A 26,667-nucleotide genomic window follows, 5' to 3' on the forward strand; every position below is an offset into this window, starting at 1 on the left:
ATGCACTTACTCTTATATTGCATGCTGTTTAGGGAGGATAATGGACAGCATTACTTATTTCTCTTGACACAGTGCTCATAAAACAGCTCGGCCTGATGCAGAATGAGCTCGTCTAATAATTGCTCCTCGTCACCGCTGCCTCCCTCACCTGCCTGTCCTATATTATATGATTATTTGATCGTGCAAAAACCACAAGACACATGACAAAATAATTGTTGGCATCTTGGGTGAGCGATAAAACATCTTCAAACATGTCAATGTTAAGAATTGACAGCAATATTAACGCAGTACTTTCCCAAAGCCACAGCTATTATGTCACACCTGAGGCTTTTCCTCTAAATCCCGCCCATGCTCATGTGTTGACAGATCCTATTGTCTGTGTGTTTTCAGATGGGTCACTGCTGGTGTATTGATGTGACAGAATGAATGCAAATGAATGCGATAGAAGTTTACCAGGAACTCTTTATCGGAAGAGGGAGGATCAGCTCAGGCATTAAACTGTTTACATGAACACCACAGTCCATTTCTCTGAGGAACCAGCAGTCGGATGAGTTGCTTCAGCGTCCATTGTAAGTCTATACCACTTCTTAAAACAGATTGAACCGAACAGTTGTTGGCTCTTCTAGTATTTTTGCATTTCAGTATTTTTCATTGACCAGTAAACATATACTTCAAACAATACATTTACTCAAAATTGGATAAGATGTTAAAAAGATATTTTAAGAGAATATATTTCAAATTATCACTGTGAAAACTGATTGTCGCGATTAAATATCAACTACAAATTTAGCCTTAAGGTGACACGCATGGCAACATTTTGAGCAATGTTGCTTGGGCACTTTTCCATTGAGAATGGCAACAAATCTCTATCTAAAGTATCTCAATGGTAAAGTTCCCAAGCAACATAGCTTGGCAACATTGCTTAAAAAGTTGCCCTGTGTATTATCACCTTTAGAGTAACTTCACTGGATTGAACTTGTTGAGATATTAACTCAACTACACCTCATGTAGGGTGATTATTTGCCTCCACATCGTACATTAAAATTGTTTAATGCACAGCTAGCCGTGGATTATCCGGCTTATACCATGGTCGTTTGTCAGCATTGACAACTTAAATCTGTTATTGATGTTTGCAGCACTACATTTGTCTGCAAGTGTTACAATGATGGTTATTTTCGTGAGTAACGACTCGATAGATCTAGTATTCTGTCCGCTTCAAATCAGAGTTACCTTTATTTTATTGAATCATTACATTTATTTGAATAAATAAGCCTAGAGAAAGAGAGCTGTGATTGTGAATTACCCGAGTCAGTCTGTTCAGTGTCTCTCTAGCAATGAAGCTGTGAGTTGAATTACTTTATGATGTTTTATTACAAATTTTGGAAGGAACACATTCAAATGATCTGACTAATCATGATCTGACCAATCATCAATCAACAGATCTACCCACTCAGCATGAGAGGAGACCTATATATATATATATTTATATATATATATATATATATATATATATATATATATATATATATAGTACAGTCCAAATGTTTGGAACCTCTAAGCTTTTTAATGTTTTTAAAAAGAAGTTTCGTCTGCTCACCAAGGCTACATTTATTGAATTAAAAATACAGTAAAAAACAGTAATATTGTGAAATATTATTACAATTTAAAATAACTGTGTACTATTTAAATATATTTGACAAAGTAATTTATTCCTGTGATTCAAAGCTGAATTTTCAGCATCCTTACTCCAGTCTTCAGTGTCACATGATCCTTCAGAAATCATTCTAATATGCTGATTTGCTGCTCAATAAACATTTATAATTATTTTCAATGTTGAAAACAGTTGTGTACTTTTTTTTTTCAGGATTCCTTGATGAATAGAAAGTTCAAAAGAACAGCATTTATCTGAAATACAAAGCTTCTGTAGCATTATACACTACCGTTCAAAAGTTTGGGGTCAGTAAGAAATTTTATTTTTATTTTTTTGAAAAGAAATTAAAGAAATGAATACTTTTATTCAGCAAGGATGCATTAAATCAATCAAAAGTGGCAGTAAAGACATTTATAATGTTACACTATTCTTTTAAACTTTCTATTCATAAATTAATCCTGAAAAAAAATATTGTACACAGATATAAATGTTTATTGAGCAGCAGATCAGCATATTAGAATGATTTCTGAAGGATCATGTGACACTGAAGACTGGAGTAACAATGCTGAAAATTCAGCTTTGCCATCACAGGAATAAATTACTTTGTGAAATATATTCAAATAGAAAACAGTTATTTTAAATTGTAATAATATTTCACAATATTACTGTTTTTTTACTGTATTTTTAATTAAATAAATGTAGCCTTGGTGAGCAGACGAAACTTCTTTTAAAAACATTAAAAATCTTAGTGGTTCCAAACTTTTGGACTGTACTGTATACATATATATATATATATATATATATATATATATATATATATATATATATATATATATATATATATATATATATATATATATATATATATATATATGTGTATGCAGTCGACTCATCTATGTTTCTCGACAGCATCCCTCCACCACCCCGTCTCCTCACACACGCCTGGTTACTTTCGTAACCAGAAAACGGGGGGAGTACTCTGAGCATACTATTTACGCATACCAAAATACGCATACTATTAACTATCTGATTATTTGTAAGTGTGAACTCGTGAAAAAACTGTGACATTACCACCCCCTTGCTGAGTAATGTAATGTAGCAATTCAATAGCAGGGTAGTTATTTTATCAATAAAAGTCACAGGTCAGCGATGACAAGAAGTTTCTGCGCTCCTGATTATTTCTGTGTGTGTGGAGCTCGATCTCCGATCTCTCTGTGTGTGTGTGTTTCAATGAAAGCAGCACTTTATTATAGAATGGTGACTAAGTGTGTATTCACACCTGTCTTGTTTAGCTCGATTGAATCGAACTCCAGTTCGTTTCCCCCTTTGGTGTGGATCTTTTGGGAAGGTGTGAATACCTCAATCGTACTCGGGTGCGGACCAAACAACCGTACCAAGACCCAGCTGAAGAGGTGGTCTCGGTTCCAAATGAACTCTGGTACGGTTGAGAATTTCTGCCCAATGAATGGATGACCTTAGCACACGTGTGGTTTTGTTTACAAATTTTGGTTCATTTGCAAAAAAAGGGCAGTTTGAAAGCGAACCAGACCAAGCAAAAAAGTCAACATTGTATTTGGTCCAGACCAAAGCAAAGCAAGACTTTCCTGGTGTGAATACACCCTAAACTGACTTGGAACTACCTGTGCATTAAATGGTTTTACTGAACACCTTCCAGCCAGATCAGAATCGAGTATTCAGACCGACCCAGACAGACCGAATTGAATAATGTTTGTTTTATTATTATTTCTTTTTAGTATTATAGTGGAAATTCAGCTTCACATTGAGACTACAACAGATCCATCTTGGAATTTTACAAGTGTTGAAATGTACAGTTTAAACAGAGATTGCATGCAGACTGCAGTGTTTTAGGTGTTTGAACAACTTTTTGAGGTTATCGTGTGAGGTATAACAGTCGTGCGTGAAATCCCAAGAATTCATGTCAGACATTCAGTGCCAAAAAAGAAGTAAAGGATACGCACACACATAAAAACACACACACACAATGTAGGAAAAAGAAAAGGCCACCAAGTAAAGAAGTGAAGAGTGCAAAATGTTTTCAGGTTCAACCCTTCGTCAAGCCACAAAAAAGTACAGAAAACACTTCAGGGGCTTATTCAAACCTTGAGGGTATAAGGATTTCAAGTCAAAAATCCCTTTACAGTCGCTCTGTAAAAGTCTATGTGTATATATATATATTAACTAAAATGTACCCAATTAAATGAAACCAAGTAGGTGTCAATTTCCACTTTAAATTTAATAGAATGAAGTCATTAAAACAGTCATCACTTACAGTAACTGTATCAGACTATTTTTAAACATATGGTTGACACTATTAAATTTTACACGGAAACTGACACTCGGTGTGTGGATCCTTTTCTTCTTTCGTTGCATCTTGTTGGATAGATGCAAATCTGTTCATTACATTGCTGAGGTATTCAATACCAAGCAGAGAACAAGAGCAGTCTCTGAAATACTATCAGTTTTAGCACATCTACTTTGCATGATGTGCGCTCTATACCAATGTTTTGTATTTTTTCCTGCTTCAGGAACAGCCATGCAGAGAAACCTTTACTACGGTACGAGTAACGGCTCAAGTGACAACTGCACCAATGTGGACGATTTGGTGAAACGCTACTACCTGCCCGCCATGTACGGCTCGATCTTCATCGTGGGCGTCGTGGGTAACGTCATCGCTCTGCTGGTCTACTTGATCAAAGTCCGTCCCTGGAAGAGCAGCACCATCATCATGGTGAACCTCGTCATCACGGACCTTCTCTTCATGGTCAGCTTGCCCTTCTTGACCTACTATTACGTCCTCAACGACTCGTGGACGCTGGGGATCGTCATGTGCCGCTTTGCACGCTTCATGTTCCACTTCAACCTCTATGGCAGCATCCTCTTCCTCACCTGTCTGGCCATCTTCCGGTACGTGGCGATCGTGCATCCGATACACATGCACAGCATCAAGCAGAAGCGATGGGGCGTGTTGGCTTGCGTCCTGGTTTGGGCTGTGGCGGTGATCGAGTTAAGTCCCATTTTTAACCTGTTTGAGATGGTTGAATACAACAACAAGACATACTGCTTGGACTTGGCGAGCAGCAACACAGCAATCATGTGGCCTTACAGTTGGGCATTGACCGTACTGGGATATTTACTTCCTCTGGTCGTGGTCTGTCTTTGCTATTGGCGCATCATTGTGGTGCTAAAGAAGGGTCCTCATATGGGAAGCATGAAACGGGTTCGAGCAAGGCGACTCATTGTACTGATTTTGACGTGCTTTGTGGTTTGCTTTCTTCCCTATCATGTGCTACGCCTTCTGAGAATCCACACGAGACTCACTCCGGAAACCGACTGCATGCTGGACCGCTGCATTCACGCCGCCTACATTATTTCGAGGCCGATCGCTGTACTCAACATCATTTTTAACTTACCGCTCTACACGTTGTCGGGGGATTGCTTTAAGCAGGCCTTCGTGGAGCTGTTCAGATGTGATTGGCTCATGTCAAGGACTAAGGGGATCATTGAAGTGGCTGTGATCAACAGACCCACGAGTAACATCACATACGAGCAAAGCAGCTGAGACTCGAGCTGGTGTTTCAGTCTTAAACTAAATGGATGAGCCAGAGTCAATGGCACTGTGAAATAGCCAATATATGAAGGGATACTCAAGCTAAAAATGAAAATTCTGTCATCATTTATTTACTCTCATGTCATTACACACCTATCAACCAAAAAAAAAAAGGAAATATTTTATCAGTTTAACCTCTTATATATTAAATATTTTATACCTTCTTATTATATTTCCTATTTCATGTTCCTGTCATTTTATAGAAGGTCTCCCATTTTGTTAATATTGAGAAAAACACATTCATTTTAACATTTGCTCTCCTTTAACTGTCAGAAGCAAAGCATCCTGGGAACTAGAAGTCTGTTGTAACCACTGATTGTAACTCATTCTATGAATGTGTGTGTGTATATATGTGTGTAGAAAGCATTTAAATGGGAACATTTATGTGCAATATATGTACACAATAAAGGATAAAACTTTCTGAATATTACATGTAATGCTATTTTTGTCTTCATTTCTAAATATTTTATGCATCAATATGCTTCCATACATGGTCAATGCATTTGCAGTATATTGAAAAATATAAGCAATAGTTTCCCATATATGGAAATGTATTATGTAATATGTCACCTTATATTTCGCAGTATATTCCCATACATCTTGTTGCCGAAAGAGTCAAGTGGCTTCATACATTAATCAGGAATGTTTTCAATACAATGTCGTAGCTCAACCACTAGAGCCTGGTGCTAACAATGCCAATGTCATGAGTTTGATTCCCAGCGAATGCACATACTTGGATGCAACATAAATAACTTTGACTAAAGGTGTGTCCATAAATCCACCACATTTATGAATGAACATAACAGGGCCATTCCATGACAAACAACCTTTGTCGCCCTCAGCATGTCAGTAGCATAGGGGCAGTCGTGGCCTAATGGATAGAGTCATGAGTTCGAATCTCAGGCCCGGCAAGGATTGTTGGTAAGGGGAATGAATGTCCAGTGCTCTCTCCACCCTCAATACCACAACTGAGGTGAGACACTTGAGCAATGCACTATACCCCAAGTGCTCCTCGGGTGTGTTCATGGTGTGTGTGTGTTCACTGCTGTGTGTGTGCACTTGGATGGGTTAAATGCAGAGCACAAATTCTAAGTATGGGTCACCATACTTGGCCACATGTCACTTTAGGGCGCCACAATGGTCAAAAAATGTTTGTGGAAGCTGCACTCTAAAAAATGCTGGGTTAAAAACAACCAAAGTTGGGTTAAAAATTGGATCGGGTTGTTTTGACCCAGCTGTTGGGTTGAATCTTTAACCCAACCTGCTGGGTAGTTTTATTTAACTCAACTGATGTTTAAAAATTACTTCATTGATCACTTAAAATGAACCCAAAATAGGTTGGAAATTAACATTTATCAATATGTTTAATTAATAATAATTAAATAATAAACATGTATTAAAGTGCTTTTTAATGAATGTTCATCTTTTGATTATTATTGTTGCCTCTAGTAATTATGTGTCTGATTTTTAATTTCCAACCTATTTTGGGTTCATTTTAAGCCATAGTCATTTTTTAAACAATAGTTGAGTTAAATAAAACTACCCAGCACATTGGGCAAACGTTTAACCCAACCGCTGAGTTAAAACAACCCAATCACTGGGTTTGTCCATATTTAACCCAACTTGGGTTGCTCTTGACCCAGCATTTTTTAGAGTGTGTATGTCTGTATTTATTCACTGTTTGCTTTCCTTTATAATCCTTGACTTTATGAAGATGGCATGAAAGAAATTCTTGGTCAAACAAGATTAACAGCAGTAAAAAGTAGTGAATGACATTTGCATTGTTTACTTTTTGGTATGTACAGTACATCAAAACAATATTTGAATAATATCTTCATGGCACAATTGACTCTGCAGAGTGAAACTCAAACTTCTCAACAAATAAACTGTTGCTATTTTATTCAGAACATTTTTACTTTCAATTGCTCAGTTGGTGTCTTTGTTTTATGTAACCTACCGGAACTGGCTCATTCATACAGTCTGAATGGAGTAACTGGTTTAACAAATTCATCAGAAAAAAAGCCATTCTTGTATAACAGCTTTCTATAGCACCAGCTTCCAGCTTATGTTTAGATGCAGTTTTACAGTAAAGGAAGATATAATGCGAAACCTCTTTCAACCCTATTGACATGCAAATAAGGGTGTGTTCAAGAGTTTTTTGTCACAATTCCCACCTTATACGGAAATGTTTCTAAATCAAATGTTTAGCATATGTTATTGTGTTTTGAATCTTTTTTTTTTTTTTTGTAATTTGTAAACTTAAGCCAGTGGAAGTGATTAACGTTGTAATGAAATCACATTAAATAAAGTTCCTCATCGACTTTCCCTTGTATTAAATATCTCATGTGCCAGCTCAGATTTCGTCTGTTCAAGCATGAGGAAATGCCTCTCATTGACTGGACGAAAAGGAAGAAGCAGCTTCTGCATATTTATTGTAAATAAAACACAAGTTTCGTCTCTAAGGTGATTAAATCTAAGAAAAAATTAAACAGGATTTCCTAAGCTTCTCGGTTACCTGTATGAGCAGTCCAGTTCGGGGAAGGTTTATTGTGATTCAAGGAAATTAAATCTCATGTGGTTTCTCCAGATCTGCAGTGCAAATTGCAGTTAAGAGTTTGATGGTGTGTGTCAACTGGATCATGACCACATATCATGTTTATATGCATGGTGACAACATGAGAAACCACAATTTGCATCCCAGTGTAGACATGTTTTGTATAGTAACATTTAAAGTACATTTAAAATGTAATAAGTAGAGTAACTATTAGACTATTAACACAGTTGATATAGCCTACATTTAAAAAAAAATACATTTAGACCCCTTTACATAGTGATTGCTATCAGGATATGAGGTAACTTTCAACCAGCATAACAAAAAATGTTTCTAAAGACAATCTCCTATTGCACCTTTAATGACAGACATCATAGAAACGGGTTTATTAGGCTGCTGTCACTTTAAGACCGGCCACACATGAATGACACACATCCAATGTCTTCACAACACTTTACAGTCATTTAAGACTTTATTTAACTAATTTAAAGATCCCCTGTGGTGAAAATCAAGTTTTTAATGTTGTTTATGTCTACGTAGTGTTTTTAATATGCTTTAATACCAATCTTTCATTTGAAGGCCATCTGTAAAACCGCATCTGCTCGCCTGATAAATAAACTACAGCTCGTACAAAATGCAGCAGCTAGAGATCTTACTAGAACTAGGAAGTATGACCACATTAGCCCAGTTCTGTCAGCACTGCATTGGCTTCCTGTTAAACATCGTATAGATTTTAAAATCTTGCTAATTACTTACAAAGCACTAAATGGTTTAGCTCCCCAATACCTGAGCGAGCTCTTAAAGCATTACAGTCCTTCACGTAATGTCAGTCTTTGAAATCGTGGGTGTTTGTGACGTCGCAGACTACCTTGTAACTGACAGGCTTTAGCATATCAGACTTTGACTGCTCTGAAGTAAGAAAGTCTCGAGAGAAGCCAGGTTATCCTGTTTATCATATTTTCTGTTGATATGAAAAATTGTGTAGATTTTGCAATACAGCGAGCTTATTACGATGTTATGATGAACTATATGCCTTTCTCCACTGACGTTCTGAGTTGTTCAAAGCATTTGTAAGGATACTGATTGTTAGAAGGCAGCTGTCTGACTCTGAGATGAAGAACAGGTATGTGTAACATTAGCAACACATTATTAGCTGTTTGATAATGTAATCAAGCAAAAGGCTAATCATATTCGTTCATATTAATTGATGGCAGAACTGTCGCAAGGGCTGTGCCAAGTGAGCGCATGGGGCTCAAGTGACAGCTGATTTAAAGTAAAGCCAATAAAGTTCATGTTTTTGTCCTTCGAAATATTTTAATACTATAAAACATAGCTAACAATACTGCTATGAGCATGTGCGTGTGGCCGTGATTCATGTGCATATTCAGTCAGTGTGGAATCGCACGTCAAGTTCTGAGAGAGCTATTCAGTTCATTATAAATTCTGATTTTGGCCGCCTCTGGAATGGATCAAACCATAGATATTAGCCTACCTGAAAAGTAAATACGCTGGATTTTATGTACAGAGAAGGCATGGGCGCCTGCAGGATTTCATCTGAATGTTTTTTGTTTTTTTTTAATCTGAACTCCAAAAAGCAATGAAATTGTCAAATATCCAATTAGTGCATGTACACAGAGGAAAACGGCTGCTTGTTCTCTCAATACTGTCTGTTTTACTGAGAAATCGCTTCAGGTGATTCAGGGAGAGAGCAGTCCAAACAAATGTAAGTGGATTCACTGTTTTGCAAAGGCGTTTTACCAATTCAAAATTTAAAACAATTTAAGCATCAGAAATGAAAGGTGATGAGGATTTTTTCGTCGCCTGAGATTTCAAAGACTGTTACTGAGTTTTTGAAATGAGCGCATTAGTAAGAACAGCCCCCCTCCTTCACAGCTCACTTCAAAGGAACGCCTCCCAAAAATAGTGCACGAGTATTGGAACACGAGCGTTTACCACCGGCATTCGCTGTGTCGTGTTAGTGGATTCATTATGTCGGACTCACCGCAGGTAACTCATAATCTGCAGTTGTTACTCCTGTCTCCGGACAAAAACACTGCATGCGGCGCCTGTGGAGTGTGGAAAGTTACTGGAGCGCGCAGCCATACTCGTCTCTCACAAGGAACGTCACGGCAGTGATTGACAAGCCAGAGGGCCAATCGTTTACGCGATGATCGCGTAAACGATTGGCTGATGTTTTTAAGGCCCTACCTCGTGCACAGATGATGTATATTAATATTATTACTTTCAGTGCACCTAATAAATAGTCTTTTATCCGTTAGTAAAGACAGATTCAAGTAATATTGCAAAGATGTATAAAACTAAACATCCTCTTTAGCACCTTTAAACTGAATATACGAAGCGAAGCAAGCTTTTTTCTTAAATATCCACAACACAAACAACACATTGCTCATCACTACGGCAACAGTACACTCTACGAGCTGGCGCGAGCGAGCGGAGGAGGGGCTAATTTGCATATTCATTGATCAGTGAATATTAAATGAGGCAAGGGTGTGGAGTTACATTCAAGCTTTTTTAAGGCATGAAGAAAATTTTTTTTTACTTGATTTTTTTTTTTTTTTAAATATGTCATTTTGATGATCAAATGAGTTTTAAGGGATAAAATAATAGACTACAGGGGGACTTTAAGACTGTGCCTACAAGGATACTTGACAAAGTGAACATTTTGGCATACTTTTTTGTTTTTGTCTGTTCAAGCATGACTCAATATGGCCGTGCCCAGACAGGAGATTCACAGATGTGTGCCAGTACAGATTTTTAAGTTCTTATTTTTGCATCTTATCGTGCTTGAATTTTTTAATAGCCATGAATGAATGATAGCATGATCATATACTAACATATCCTAGATTTTTACATAAAATATTTAGATGTAACCCTCTCTGTAATTATTAACTGTAATTTAATTACACATTTTTTATCATGAACTGTAACAAATTACAGTTACATTTATTTTGTAATTAAATTATGTAACAATGTTACATGTAACTTACTCCCCAACACTGATAGTAACAGTAACAGCTAAATATATTTGGAATTATGCAACATTAAATAGAAATTCACAAAACACTCACATCAGTTGCAGCTAAATATAGAATTATGCAACATTAAATAGAAATTCACAAAACACTGACTTCTGTAATGCTGCTGCATAGCGTGAGTCATTGACGTCACAAAACATCTGTTTCTCAATCCACCTCTGAATGAGGTAAGAATATAGACGTCTTTCTTTCTTGAACCAACCTCATGGGAAAATGTCTCTTTCACAACTCAGAAGACATACAGTATATAAATTTCATACAAGTATAAAGTTATTCTCATATGTTCTTCCTAAAATTCACTAAGAAGAATGAAAAAAAATTGCATAATTAATTTATAGTTGGCAGGTAAGAATATAGAACTTTGTGAGTCAGAATTTGATGTGAAATTTTTTTATTCATATTTAAACTTTTGAAGGGAGATTACTGAGGCCTTTTTCTCAAGCCTTTTTCTCTCCATTTGCACTCCATTCAATGGAAAAAAACGTATATAGATATTAAAGAGAAAGCATTAATAAATCCTGTAAGAATATATTGCTCTCTGTAAGTTAGTTAATGCATTAACTAATGTTAACAAATGAGAAGCTTAATGTAAAGTGATTCCAAAAATCGGTACAGATTTACTGCTAAAAGAAACAACATTGCAGAAGTTTTTTTCCTAACTCACGTAATACAGTGCTTATTTTCATTTTTTTTTTTTTTTTTTTTTTTTTTTTTTTTTTTACATTCAAATGGCATTTATTGGTTTGTTTCCTGCTTTCACACAAGTAAGTTATGTCTCTGGTATACCGCTGAAGGAAGTATTCAGATGGCATGTAATGGACAGAAACCAGTTCACACACTTATAGAAAGGTTGTTTTTGACACTGACAGTCAAACAAATGGTATTCTAAAAATGTATCTTTACCTGCTCAGGTGTTAGGAATGATAACTGGCATCAAAAAAGACTAAAAGACTTTTGTAATGTTACAAATAAAAAAATCTATTTCAAATAAATTCTGTTCTTTTAAACTCTCTGTTCTAGAATCCTAGAACAAAATGTATCATGGTTTTTACAAAAATATGAAGCAGCAGCACAATTGATAATAATCAGAAATATTTCTCGAGCAGCAAATCAGCATATTAGAATGATTTCTGAATGTCATACTAAAGATACTAAAATTCATGAAAATTCAGCTTTGATCACAGGAATAAATTACATTTTACAATACATTCTAATAGAAAACAGCTGATTTAAATTGTAATAATATTTCACTGTTTTACAATAGTTTTAATCAAATAAATGCAGCCTTGTTGAGCAGAAGAGACATAAGAGAGAGCACAAAAACATTAAAAAACTAGTAACACTTTACAATAAGGTTCATTAGTTAAACATTATGAACCATGAGCAATATATTTGTTACCGTAGGCCTATTTACTAATCTTCATTAATGTTAGTTAATGAAAATACAGCTGTTCATTGTTTGTTCATGTTAGTTCACAGTGCATTAACTAATGTTAACAAGACTTTAATAATGTATTAGTAAATGTTGAAATTAACATTAACAAATGCTGTATAATTGCAGTTCTGTCATGATCCTTGTCTGTTCCCTGTATCTCCTCTGTGCACCTCATGTTCCCCTGCTGCTCCCCTTGTTTGTTACCATGGACACTCATTGGACCACGCCCCCTTGTTAACTCGTTATCTTGTCAAGCTTATTTGTACCTGTGTATGGCCGTTTCTCAATATGCGTACTTGTCTGTACTTGTGTTCTTGTGGACTTGTGAAACGTCATCAGTCGCTGTCCAAGTACTGTTCAAATTCAAAGGCTGTTTCTCAATATGCGTTCTTCAGCGATCTTGCGCCCTTGTGTTCTTGCTTTACGTCATCATCAACCGTCGAAGTTCGTTCCAATACTCAAGAACGGAGGACGCATGAAAGTACCCGGATGTGTTCTTGATATCGAGGATGCATCGAATGCAAAGTTGAGGGAATCGAACATAGACTGTAAAAAAAAGATGGACGACGCGACGTCGCTTCCTTCCATTGTATTGAACTGAAGCCAAAATGGGCTGATGAATGGGCGCTGACACGTTACGCAATACGTCAAAAAAAAAAAGTTTGGAGCCTGGGCATGCGCAGAAGGAATCGTCAGTTGAGCCGGAGGCGGAGTCGCGATATCAAACTTCCGCCCAGACGACTGCGTTCATGTATTTTAAATAGACTATAAAAATTATACACAATTTAAAAGTCTACCTATAAAATAAAAGGCTATTCTGTTTCTAGAGCAATAATATTTTTGAAACAGCAAATTCAGTAGATAAAATCAATATAATGCCACTAGAAACAACTCTAAATCGTCAGAAACGGTCCTGCCATTTTAAATAAAGTTCAACTAACGTTACAGGAGATCGACTGCTGTAATTAGAGTAGGCTATCATTAGTTTTGTCCTGCTAATTATTATTTTATACCCATAAAAATAATAAGTAACTGCCAGATAACGATCACCTGCTTTTTCCCGACATGGTTAACATTAGGTGTGTTATCTTAACTAATAACATTTATTAATTAGCTTATAACGCCCACATTTGATGTTACAGAAAAAAAGTTCAGTGATCCGTCAGATCCAGTTTACTGCTGAACAACTCATTTTGTTGGTGTTAAATAACAAAGAAATCGAAAATTAACAGTTAGTTAATACATCTTAAATCTCCCCTCAAAGCTCCGACAGTCCTCCTCAGACAAGCTGTCAATCAACTTCAAATCATGACGACACGCCCCTTTTTTATAGAATCAAATTGCTAGCTAAAATCTAAATCATCACAAAAACGAACAATTGAATATATATCAGTGTGATAACAACTACCTTAAATGACCAAAACCATCTTTCAGAAAGTTTTATTTGAAGCAGAATTTATTTTTAAGTTTTCACTGAAGTCTCATTCGACTGCATTGAGAGGGCGGGGTTTATGACCTGTACTGCATCCAGCCTCCAGGGGGCGATCAAAGAGCCCGTGGCTTCACTTTTCAGAACGTATGAGACACACCCGGAATCGAACCGTTAAAAATCCCAGAAGACGCTGCGGCGGTCGACGTACGGAAGCCTTTAAGCTTTGAAGTTCTCGTGAGATTCCAGCTACAAGCTCGCAAATACGTGACGGCTCGTGAAAGTAAACCGTTTGTTTTGCTTAATTTTAATAAAATGATAACCTGAAGAAAGCCTGCAGTATTTTTATTGACATATTAAAAATAATCTTATCATTGACAAAGCATAACAGCCAACTCATTTTCATAAATACACGCGGTGAAATAAGCGCACATCTCAATTCTCAAATGATGCGTTCTCTGTCCTCGCGTCCTTCCGAGATCGTTCTTTCAAGGTCGCCTGGCAAGACCAGACTCCACGAGAACGCAAGTCCGTTCTCTGCGTTCTTGGAATTGAGAAACAGCCAAAGTTCGCATCTAGCCAAGTTCAGTTCAAGTTCCCGGATGTTTCTTGATCCGCCCCTTTTATCGAGGATGCATCGAGAGGTGACTTGGGCTGCGTTCCAGTTCGGTTTTAGACACGCATTCGCGAACTTCCCTAAACACTTCCCCTCGGGGGAATCCCTGCCGCCATTTTGAAGTGCGTTCCACTTCGTGAAGTGGACGAGGGAAGTTTATATGGACAGACCCTCGCTCCCTCGATTTTGACCGAGGGAGCGAGTCTACTTCATATGTACACTTCAGGCAGCTCCATAACCCACAATGCAACACGATTGTGACGTCACCGCATATTGCGTTTAATTTACCCCACCACAAACAACTCTATGATATTCTAATTATTTTTTAAACATTTAAAACACACATATATAAATATAGAATGCTGTATTAAACAATTTTGTAAGGGGAAAAAAATTAATAATAAATCAGCTCCATTGCGGATTCCAAGTGATCAAGGGCTTAGGACGTTCCAGTTCAGCCCATACAAAGGTTCCGCCAGAAGTGGGCACTCGTGCAACGTAAGCAATGACGTACATCCGAGTCAACGAGACTGAGTGAAGTTAGCGAGGGAAGGGCATTTAAAAACCGAACTGGAACGCCGCCTTGTGCAGACTTGAGAGAGCCAGGTATCCCAGAATGCATCTCGCACTAACCAGCAAGCGTCAATAGTAAAGGAGAAACCCCGCATAATTTAAACATATTACTGTTTTTATGTCATGATATGTAGTTTTAAGAGTTTTTCAGGCGAGAATGTGCTGGTTTAAAGCTCAAATTTGTGGTTTATTGATAAAGATTGCGCCTTTCTGACAATTTGATCTGACGTTGTCGGAGTTGTGAGATCCAGGCGATCACCGGACTCTCAGCGCTCATGTGCCCAGCCGAGAGCAGCCTTACCTCGGCTAGTCCTTCTGACGTTTGCCGCTGGCTCCGTTTTGGATGAGGGCAACGTGACGTTTCATAACTTTATATATGGCTATTTTCCTTTTGTATACTACTAAAGCGCTGATTTTGTACGCTTGACTGAATTGTTTGCTTTATTTCTTATTGTATATTCTTACCTTTTATAATGGCTATTATTGATCATTAAAACTTACATAAAACAAATAGAGACATGGTTTTGTTTTATTTTATAGCCTATTTCATTTTATTACAGTGAAGTTAATCAGAGTGTGCACAAATAGTATTACACTTAATATTTTTGAAATATATAGGAAAAAAGGCAGGGTTGTTTAATATTTCGTTTTGTTATAAATATATGCAGACATTGCAGATAACCAATCACTCGTTGCCTGAGACTATTAATATGTTTTGTTTGTTTTTTAAATAAAACGAAAAGAGGCAGAGTGGTGTTCTATAACAAATTTCGTTTTATTGTTGGCTAAAATATACATAAAGAGATAACCGGAGAAGCCAGAGCGAGCTGAGTGACGTTATCAAGTACGCTGCTGTTCCATTTGCAGAATCACTGGACTTGTGTTCTCCCGTCCAGCAAACACATTTACGTTGTGGCAACGTCTGTGGCACGTTGCAGTTCTACTATGGCAACGTCGCGGTTTACGTGCCTACAACGTTGTGACAACGTGGAATTGTAAGACGCCTCGGGGCTACAGCAACGTTATAGCGCAGCTTTGAGCAACTGCGACACGACGTTCTGACAACGTTTTTTTTTAAAATGGTAGATTATATATTTCCCATTCTGCGTGTTATATTTTGTGGTTAATTTTTAATCACTCGATATTAGATCACTATATGTTTATACTTATTATTTATGGGCAACAAATTAGTCAATTATAATCAACACCTGCAAATGTACACTTTGAAGAGTAAAAATGACATACAAGGTTATATAATTCAACTTTATTAAAACTGCATATGATATTCTAATTCTTCAAAAGGTATGCATTTATAATAGCATGTAATATATGTGACAGCAAATAAATAAATAAATATATATATATATATATGTATATGTTTAATAAATAAAAAATAAACAGCAAAGGCAATTCAGAACATTTATTGAACAAAATTGGGCTCTGTACATGGCTGATAGGTGAGCATAGTCAAAGGCCAGGTGAAAAGATAACCAGAATGAGTCCAGGAAAGATCAACAAATCCAGAGGAGAGATGCAAGCGCAGAAACCTTGAGGCATGAGTCAGAAACCTGTAGACATCCAGGACCAGAGAGGGTTGCACTGCAGGCACAGGTGAACTGGGCAGAGACCAGAGCAGATCGGAGCTTGATGTGACAGGACTAGACCGGGAGTGACTAGTGAGCAGACAGGAGAAATCAGTCTTCTCAAAAGGTCCTGTGTGTGTGATCTCAAAATGGTAAAATTCTGATTATTTTTCATAAAAAGCTCTATTTACCTTACCTAAAAATTGATGAGCCATAACCTTGTCCTTCATTCTTGTCATCCATGTTTGGTGTGTTGCAGAAATCTAAAAAAAAAAAAAAAGATGTTGTGTTAACAAGAAAAAACAATGAACAGCCATGTTATTATTGACTGACATTTGTAAAAATGTATCAAATGTTACCTTTATGTTAACATTAGTTTATGTAAAGGTAACATAAAGGTAACAAAGGGTTAGTTCAACCAAAAATGAAATTTCTGTCATTAATTACTCACCCTCATGTCGTCCCAAACCCATTAGACCTTTGTTCATCTTCAGAACACAAATTAATATATTTCTGATGAAATCCAAGGGTATCTGATCCACATATCCACACAAATGCAGCATTGTCATTGCACCTTTTGACGTCCAGAAAGGTAGTTAAACACATTGTTAAAATAGTCAACGTGACTACAGTGGGTCAACCGTAATGTTATGAAGCAATGAGAATACTTTTGTGTGCCAAAACAAAAGTAACAATTTTACTGGCGAATACTGAGCCCGCGTTCAGACCTAAACACAGAACCGCTGAACGTAAACAATGTAGCAGAATGACGGGACAGACAAATTTGTAGAATACATTTATCTTAGTTTTGTTTTTGCACAAGTATTCTCATTGCTTCATAACATAAAGGTTGAACCACAGTAGTCACATTGACTATTTTAACCATGTGTTTAACTACTGGATGTCAAAAGGTGCAGTGATGTTGTTATCTATGTGTGGATCAGATACCCTCGAATTTCATCAAAAATATCTTAATTTGTGTTCTGAAGATGAATGAAGGTCTTACGGATGTGGAACGACATGAGGGAGAGTAATAATCTTTTAAAGTGTTATCAAAAGAAAGATTACCTTATAAGAGAAATTACCTAATTGTTGCTGTAGCATCACTGAATGTGTGTATAGTTGCTCCGTAGTCCCTCCAGCATCTCTGGATCAATGACATACAGTATTAGTAAATTATGACCATTTTTGATATATAATGTATTGTGTAAATCTGTGTATCTATATATACTTGCCAAAAAAATCCAGCTCTTGGCAAGGTGTCAAAACCCCATGATGGCTCGGGTGCTGAAAATAGTATGCAGAATCATATTGTTAATAAAATTACTATCTGCTGTTATAGACAAATGATATCAAAATTATAGTTCACAGTAAAAAATAAATAAAATAAAATCTTTTAGATAAATTCTTACTTGTTCTTGGTGAGGAGAGCAGGGCCTGTTGTATGGTGTTGATATTGCCTAAAAAAGAAAAATAAAGAGAGAGAGATTTGTATCTAACAACACTTCACACAGTACTTATCTAATGCATCCATGCATCAGGAATTACAGCTGCACTGATCTGAGGTGAATCTCACAAATGAAAACATTCTGAAAGTGTTACTTACTTTTTTATTGTTACTTAATCTTTAATATTAAATTTAATAGATTTATTAATAGACCCATTCAATTGTTTACAAGAAAATACTTAAAATAGTGTATGCTTACCTTCATTGCTAATTTTCATAGGAACACCCACCTGGAGGGTAAAACAAGGCCAAAATCAATATACAACTTATTGATGATGAATACTATACAGGCGGGCGAGCAGATGAGCCTAGAACACACAGAACGCACAGTTTGTCATTAGGCATTGCATTTATGTTCTAGGCTCATCTGCTCACCTGTATGTAGTATGCAACATCAATAAGCTGTATAAATAATTTGATCTCTTAATCTCACTGTTTTATTTAATTTAAGGTAGCCTACTTATAGTGAATACTCTACAGTTCAGTGATTGAAATACTGCTGCAGATGCTGTACATGGATCACAAGTGCCCAAAACGTGCATTTTACACTCATATTTTGTTTACCTTTTTTTGGGACGCAATGTAATATTTGTTGTTTGAAACAGATGGAAAATTAACAGGCCTGTCCTGCAGTTCTGTGGGTGTTTTGCCCTCCAGGTCTCTGCTCCAGTCACCTGACTGAAGAATGAGTTAAGAACATAGCCTGTTGAGTAAAGAAATAAAAGAAAATCAATATAAGAATATTTGTTTTTTCAACCTTAGCAAAGATTTACATGCATAACATACACTACCATTCAGAAGTTTGGGTCTGTAAGATTCAAAGACATTTGACTCACTTACTTTCCAAGGGTACATTCATTGTATTTTATCAAAAATACAATATAAACAGTAATATTTCAATTATTATAATTTAAAATCTAGTATTACAATTTGTAATTTATTCCTGTGATCAAAGCTGAATTTTCAGCATTACTCCAGTCTTCAGTGTCACATGATCCTTCAGAAATCATTCTAATATGATGATTTGATGCTCAAGAAACATTTATGATTATTATCAATGTTGAACACAGTTGTGCTGCTTCATATTTACGTGGATTACATATCTTAACTGTCACATTTGATCAATTTAATGTGTCCCTCCTTGGATTCGTGTATTTATTAATAAACATTACGTATAAATTCATGCATTGATTTATTTAAAAAAATAATCTTACTGACCCCAAGCTTTTGATGGGTAATGTGACATGCTACACTACAGAACAGCTTCTGTAGTAATAAACAAGGTAAACAATACCGTGTTTCTAGCCTAATTTTAAACTAGCCTAACTAGCCTAGCGTTAAACATATAAAGTGGAGTCGCTGTCTGTTCATAATGTGTTAAAATGTCAACCATCACTCAAGTAATTTTCTCTTCACTATGGCTAATAACTTTTGGCGTTATGTTGAAATATTTTTCATTTACCTGACCAGAAGAGGTTTTAACGTTCTGATCTGCATAAGACAACGTCGTTATTACACTGGTAAATTTTGCATTAGATCGCAAACACTTTAGTCCAGTTTTTAGACAACAAATAAATGTAACATTTAGGCTGTTTTTGAATATTTGCATATCTTATTTATAGAGATAAAATAAAAGCAATACTCACGTATCCTGGCTCGATGAAGAGACGGTTCAACGGTCATTTGTAATTTAAAATGCGCGCTCCAGAGGAACAGGAGCAGAGACGAGTAGACGTCGTCCAGTGGTAGTCCCGACTGGTCCAGACAACCTAAGCGCAACCTTGAGCAATGGAACTGAGCGGTGGTCAGTTGTCAACATTGTGACAACGCTGTAACAACGTTCACAACGCAACGTAGTTATAGCAACCTTTTGGCCACGTTGTTAAAACGTTGTTAGAAGGTTGGCTACGTTGTGCCAACGTTGTGTGTTTGTTGGGCGTCCACGGGAGTTCGTTCTCCTGAGTCGAACTTACCAAGTCCCAACTACCAAGGACGCGAGTCTGAAGTTTGCGAACTTTGTTTTGAGAAACGGCCTATAAGTATGCCAGGGTGAAGTATGGTATGTCAGCCAAAGAGCTTAGAATCCAAGAGGCGACACTTGATACTTTTTGGACAACAGTCACTAGATGGCGCTCCGGTAGCGCGGCCGCCATTATGGGCTGAAAATACTAACTGGACCATAGAATACTTCACATCTTACGCACCCAAAATCGGCGAATTTCACTGCCAAATCAGAAGCGCAATAGAACAGTTTTTTAAATGAAGTCACCAGTAAATTGTATGGCTCCCACAGTAAATGTTGTATTGTCTTATACATGTCTTATTTTACCAGATGTGGAATCCAACCATTCATCCATCTGAGGTAACCTAGTTAGCCTACTTTATTGAGTATTTCCATTTTATGCAACTTTACACATTTATTAATAGTAAATTAATAATTAATACATTTAAGATCATCATGTTTAAAGTGAACAATATATTTCAGACCTAGTGGAGTAATAATAATATATCACTAGGTCTGAATTTAAATCTAGGGCTATCTAGGGCTAGAGCTTACGTTTTTTGAAATGACATGGCATGAATTGTAATTTTTATGAAATGTGAATTTGTCTGTTTTCTTGTTCTGGTTTTGCTGCTGTTTTTTTTTTTTTTTTAATTAAAAAAAAACAAAAAAAAACATTATTTGTATAGTTATTCTATGCTGGTGAGCCAAAAACAATTTTCAATAAAGATATACAATACAATAATGGATCACAAACATAATGATCTTATAATACATGATGCATTGCTGTGTCTGTTATCGCATAATTCCCACTTTTAGACACTTGCTTCAATGGACATTAAGCAACACTGCAAAATCAAGCTGTTATTTTAATATATTTATTGTCCAACATTCCCAATTTTTCTTAATTATTAATTATTTAATTCATTAATTTTCTTAATAATTACCAACATATGAAATTAAATTAATGACATAATTTAATTTCATATGTTGGTAATAATTAAGTGTTTATAAGTCTTTTAAAGAATTTTAACCTAAACTGACTGGGTTTCTAGAGAGCAAAGGTTTTGTGGGGGAAAAAAGTGGAACTTAAATAATAAACAAAATAAACTGTTAAAAGGATTTGATGATCACTAGTGATAGTTATTTGGATTTCAGCTTTAATGCACTTTTTGTGTGTTTTTTTTAAATTTTTTTTAAACAAAGCAGCTGATAGAAACAAGTGGACTGCCAACTCGCTTTCACCCCAAAATGGCAGTAACGCAGGGCTGCTGCTGGGCGCCAGTGTTACAATAGAACGTTCCATTGAGTGTCACTTCTTGTTCGTGTATATTCTTTGTGTCAGCTACTGCAATTCTGACCATTTTTTCTGGTTTATTGTTTCCTGTTCCCTGGATTTCCCTTGCTGCCTGTGTGTTCCTGTTTTGTTGTTTGTATGACCCCTTGCCTGTTCTTGACCTCGATTGTGGATTACCCTACCAATAAACCTGCATTTAGATCCTCTACCTTTATGTCCTTGTGCAATGTTACAAGTTCATGTTAACTTATGTAGTTAACCCAATTTTTCTGATGCAACCAATGTTGCTACAGAGGATGTTTTCGATGACTGAGAAACCAAAGACTTTTAGTGAGTTTTTTAAATGAGCGCATGCACAGCTCATTTCGAGGGAACGCCTCCCAAAACTCGTGCACAAGTATTGGAACACAAGTGTTTACCACCGGCATTCGCTGTGTCGTGTTAGTGGATTCATTATGTCGGACTCACCGCAGGTAACTCATAATCTGCAGTTGTTACTCCTGAGAAAAACATTGCACGCGGTGCCTGTGGAGTGTGGAAAGTTACTGGAACGCGCACGTCTCTCACAAGGAGCGTAATGGCAGTGATTGACAAGCCAGAGGGCCAATTGGCGGATGTTTTTAAGGCCCTACCTCGTGCACAGATGATGTATATTAATATTATTCCTTTCAGTACACCTAATAAATAGTCTTTTATCAGTTAGTAAAGACAGTTTCAAGTAATATTGCAAAAATGTATAAAACAAAACATCCTCTATAGCACCTTTAACTAATGAACCTTATTGAAAAGTGTTACCAAAAAACCCTTTATACATACATATAGGTGTATATCATAGGTGCTGTAACTGGTCACTATTTGTAATGTTCACTTGTTCAAATGGTTGGGTGTGTGACAAAAAGGTAAAAAAGCAACCTTTTAGTCTCAGTAAATTAGCTCATCAAAGCTTTAAAGGGATAGTTCACCCAAAAATGAAAATTTGATGTTTATCTGCTTATCCCCAGCACATCCAAAATGTAGGGGACTGTTTCTTCAGTAGAACAGAAATGCTGATTTTTAACTGCAACCGTTGCCGTCTGTCAGTCAAATAATGCGAGTGAATGGGAACACAATCTATAAGAGTCAAAAAAACATGCAATATGTCCAACTGCGTTCAGCACTCGCTTAGTGAGGTCTGATCTCGCTCTGACAAGGGAAGTAATGCCTAACACTCATTGAAGTACAAGCACGAGACATCACTGCCGTTGTCAGAGCGCGATCAGACCTCACTAATATGATGCTGAACGCAGTTGGACATAGTGGTGTTTTAGAGGTAAAAAATAATATAAATACTGTTCGGTTTCTTGCACAAACCGATCGTTTCGTGTCTTAGGACATCAATGTGTTGTCACGAGCTGCAGGGTTTAATTAGGATTTGTCTGTGCATGTTTTTTTTTACTCTTAAAGATTGTGTTCCCATTCACTCCCATTATTTGACTGACAGACGGTTGCAGTTAAAAATCATCATTTGTTTTCTACTGAAGAAACAAAGTCACCTACATCTTGGATATGTGCTGGGGGTAAGCAGATAAACATCAAATTTTCATTTTTGGGTGAACTATCCCTTTAATGGTAACACTTTACAATAAAGTTTATTAGTTAACATTAGTTAACTAACATCATTTTTATTTACCAACATAATTTTTATTAACCAACATTAACAAAGCCTAACAAATACAACAAATGTATTGCTCATGGTTAGTTCATGTTAGTAAATACATAAACTAATGTTAACTAATGAACCTTATTGTAAAACGTTATCACTTCAATAATTCTAAATAATTGTTATAGAAGAACCACAAATGTTCAAATGTCAACTACCCATATACATCTCTTGAGTTCTTTAGAGCCCTGATTATTCATAAGGGCTCTAAAGAACTCAAGAAATGTATATGGGTAGTAATACGTGCTTTTAGGTCATACAAAAGTCTGGGATCTCATTCACCAACCGTAGCTGAAACAAGATTGCAAGTGAGATAAACTTGCAGCATTTCTTCATCAAAGAAAGGAAAACCAAGAGCTAAGGGTTCCTTACTGCTTTGAAACTAAACAATATGAATTTGTACAATACGAAAATATACATTCTGCACATAATGAATAAGAAACCTGACTATATACTGTAGGGAAACTCCAGTGAAATACAGGCTTAACTGGTTGGCCTACTTCAGTAAAGCTAACACAATACTGTATGTCAGACCCCATCTTTACATGCATATCAAAAATGGCATATATAATTATAATAATAAAGTTCACCCATTAAAAATAACAGTGGGTCGGAGTTCATTTCACAACTTTGACTGGAGAATTTTGAGGCCTGGTGAAGGTTCAGTTTTAACATGTATAATTTGCCAATCCCATTCACCTTCTGTCTCCCTCCACTGTCCTGTTGACTAGTATGCCATTCATGGTTTATCTCTCCAAAAGTGTAAACATTTAGTTTCCCAGGGCTTCGTTTCCCATACAATGATATAACTCGCTCCATAGTACTCTGCATCATTGAAGAAATCAACTAGCTAGTCACAACTGTTTCCTGACACCATTTTGTCACAAATTTGTCATTCAGCTACATTGGTTAATGATGTTAGCCGGTGGAGTAAGTTATCTGATTCAGATCAAATTAACTCATTTTGCTTTATTTCCAGATTAAATCATTGGTTTGTTCTTATGTACTACGGCATGTACGCACATGCTCACTCTTCAAAAACAGCGCTTTAAATCACCTGACAAACTAAAAGATGTAAATTAAATTAGTATATATTCAAAATAAATAGCCTAGACTGTACTGAATGCCAGCTTGCTTATGAGGATTCATTAAATGCACGTCATGCAAACAAGAAAATATACTTCTAACCACAGATCGAGATCTATCACTCCAACCACACAACTTTGCAATGCTGTTTGTCAATGTTCATTGGAACCATGGCTCCAGGAAACACTGACTCATTGAACTATGCTGATAACGATGGAACTTGTGACCATTGGCTAACGATGCCTGTGTCCGCCCAAACATTGGGCCTAAGTCATTGTGTGTCTGAATTATGTCCAAATATAACAAAAGGGGAAATGAAACTTATGAAACTTAGGGTATCCTTACTCTAGGCAGGGTTACCTTGAACCTTGATTAAAGCATATTTTAAGGCAATGTCTGGAGTCTGTCTTGGTTTTTGCTGCACAGCAAATTTGGGAACACTAATGACCTTATTCCCAAGTGATAGGTCGAGACGTCGACCGACTCAAAGCCAGTTGTCAACTGTAGGCGCAGTGCCAGAGTGTTGACTGGAGATGCCCCAGGTAAACTTCAGTCAGGTATGTAGGGAAAAGATCTACACCCCAGACCTGTCAATCACTTTCCAGTGCAATCAATAGCAAGAGCTTAGGGAATGGCTACTGTAGCAGGTGGAGCCAGAGGATCTTTAACCACTGTGGGAAAATGACTGACACGTTGCATGGCAAAAGAAATTCAGCTTTAGTTACAGAAGTGCAAGACAAAATTTGCTGCATTTAGACTTTCAAAGATTAAATAGGTCATGAACATGAATGTGCTATGGACGCTTGAATACCATAGAAAATGTGAATCTGACATCACACCGTTTGGACTCCACATTTGTTTGGACTCCATATTAGGAGAATGGCACTGCCTTTTTGTTATAGTGAGTTAATGCATGCTTTGATTTTGTGAAATTGTAAAAAACGTTGCCAATGTAGGTCATTCCTACTGCACCGAGCATTGCCATTGTAACAAATTGCAATCATTGTTCAGGGATAAAACTGGACAATGTAATAGGCCTACATGTTTTCTCCTTTTCTATGTGTACACAAAACACTAAGGGAAGCAGGTTTAGGAGGTGACGAGAAGACGCTGGATATCTCTTAATAATATCACTGATTAAACCCACTGCCTATCACTCAATGAAATAATCACATTGCTGAGTGTTTTTGAAAGTTTTGTATTTTGTTTGGTTAAATAATTAACATTATTGTGAGTATGACTCTCTCAGTTTGTCGGCTTGTGAATTAGCAGAACTTGCTTGTTCACTTGTTCACAAGCTTCTAGGGATTAGATTTTTGGTTGCGTGTTGAAATGCGGAAATGTGTATGTGACCCACAATCTGATTCCCTTCCATGGCCATGGGAAAATGAATATTTAGAATAACAACTATAAATCTTCAGTTACATTTAAACAGTTCCAACAAAGAAGCTTCTTTCAGCTTGTTGAACATTTTCATTTGGACGTTTCTACCGTGTGAAGAATGAAGCAGCAGCGAGCGTCCAGCGCGTGACACCCCAGCTAACAATCTCTGGTTCCCAGAATGTTAATTCTTGGTTCCCAGACCGTTCTTATTAGGGGCCAAGCCCCGAAGGGGCTGTAGCCCCTATTGTAATTGTACGTTTTCCCTTTTATTATTATTATTCTTCCTCCCGAATGGGAGTCTATGGCAGCCCTATCAACGGAACATGAGAAAATGATGAAATTTGGCACAGTTGTAGAGATGCTCATGAATAGTGATTGGACCAAATTTGGAGTCTCTAGAACCAACTCTATAGCGCCACCACCAGTTCAAAATTTCAACATTCTAACGGTTTTAACATTTGAACTGTTTGTCATAGAAAAATTAAATTTAGTTCATCTGATTCGTCTCTTCATGCTGATGCTATTCAACTTCTTACATTAAGTCTCCACCCATTACAGTAGCGGCCATTTTGAAAAGTACAGTATTTGTTTTTTTCGCTTCTCCTCCTTCAAAATTTGTCCAATTTTGTCCAATCTTTGATCAGATTATCTTTGGACTGAGCCGCACAGAAATGACTGAACAGATTTTTTTTATTCATCTTTGTTCAAAGGTTATGATGTCACGAAGTTAACGAGGTCGACCCGAAATTAGTATAGAGGCTGTATCTCGGCCAAACTTTGAGCAATCGAAACAAAAATTGGTACGCTTCATCAGAACCATGGTCTGAGGGTCTATGCCAAACTTGGGAACAGCGCCACCTACAGGTCATGAGATATGAAAAATGGCTATTTTGGCCAATAACTTTTGAACAGTTTGTCAGAAAATCAAGATCTTGGTGTCTATGGATTCCTTGGATCATGCCGAATCCGACGATACCGATTCTGTCAATATTGGATGTATCACGTGTCCGCCATTTTGAATTTTGTCATAAATTGCGATATCTTTTAAACAATTTGACATATCTTCACAAAAATTGGTATGTATGACCTTTAGAAGGTCGTGAAGGTACCTGAGAAGTTTCAGCACAGCGCCACCTACTGTTCCACAGATGTAATGATTATTTCAAAAACG

The 26,667-nt window shown here is 36.7% G+C and overlaps 1 protein-coding gene across 1 annotated transcript; it reads left to right on the forward strand.

The window, feature by feature from the left end:
* Positions 1-463: 463 nt before the first annotated feature.
* On the forward strand, positions 464-5,231 carry LOC137031627 (2-oxoglutarate receptor 1-like). The gene is made up of 2 exons (XM_067402719.1): positions 464-569; positions 4,198-5,231. Exon 2 carries the CDS (start codon positions 4,206-4,208, stop codon positions 5,229-5,231), a length of 1,026 nt encoding a protein of 341 aa, XP_067258820.1. The 5' UTR covers positions 464-569; positions 4,198-4,205.
* The last annotated feature ends 21,436 nt before the right edge of the window (positions 5,232-26,667 follow it).

This window comes from Chanodichthys erythropterus, chromosome 12 (assembly GCF_024489055.1).
Source record: "Chanodichthys erythropterus isolate Z2021 chromosome 12, ASM2448905v1, whole genome shotgun sequence".
In the NCBI taxonomy this organism is placed as follows: Eukaryota; Metazoa; Chordata; class Actinopteri; order Cypriniformes; family Xenocyprididae; genus Chanodichthys; species Chanodichthys erythropterus.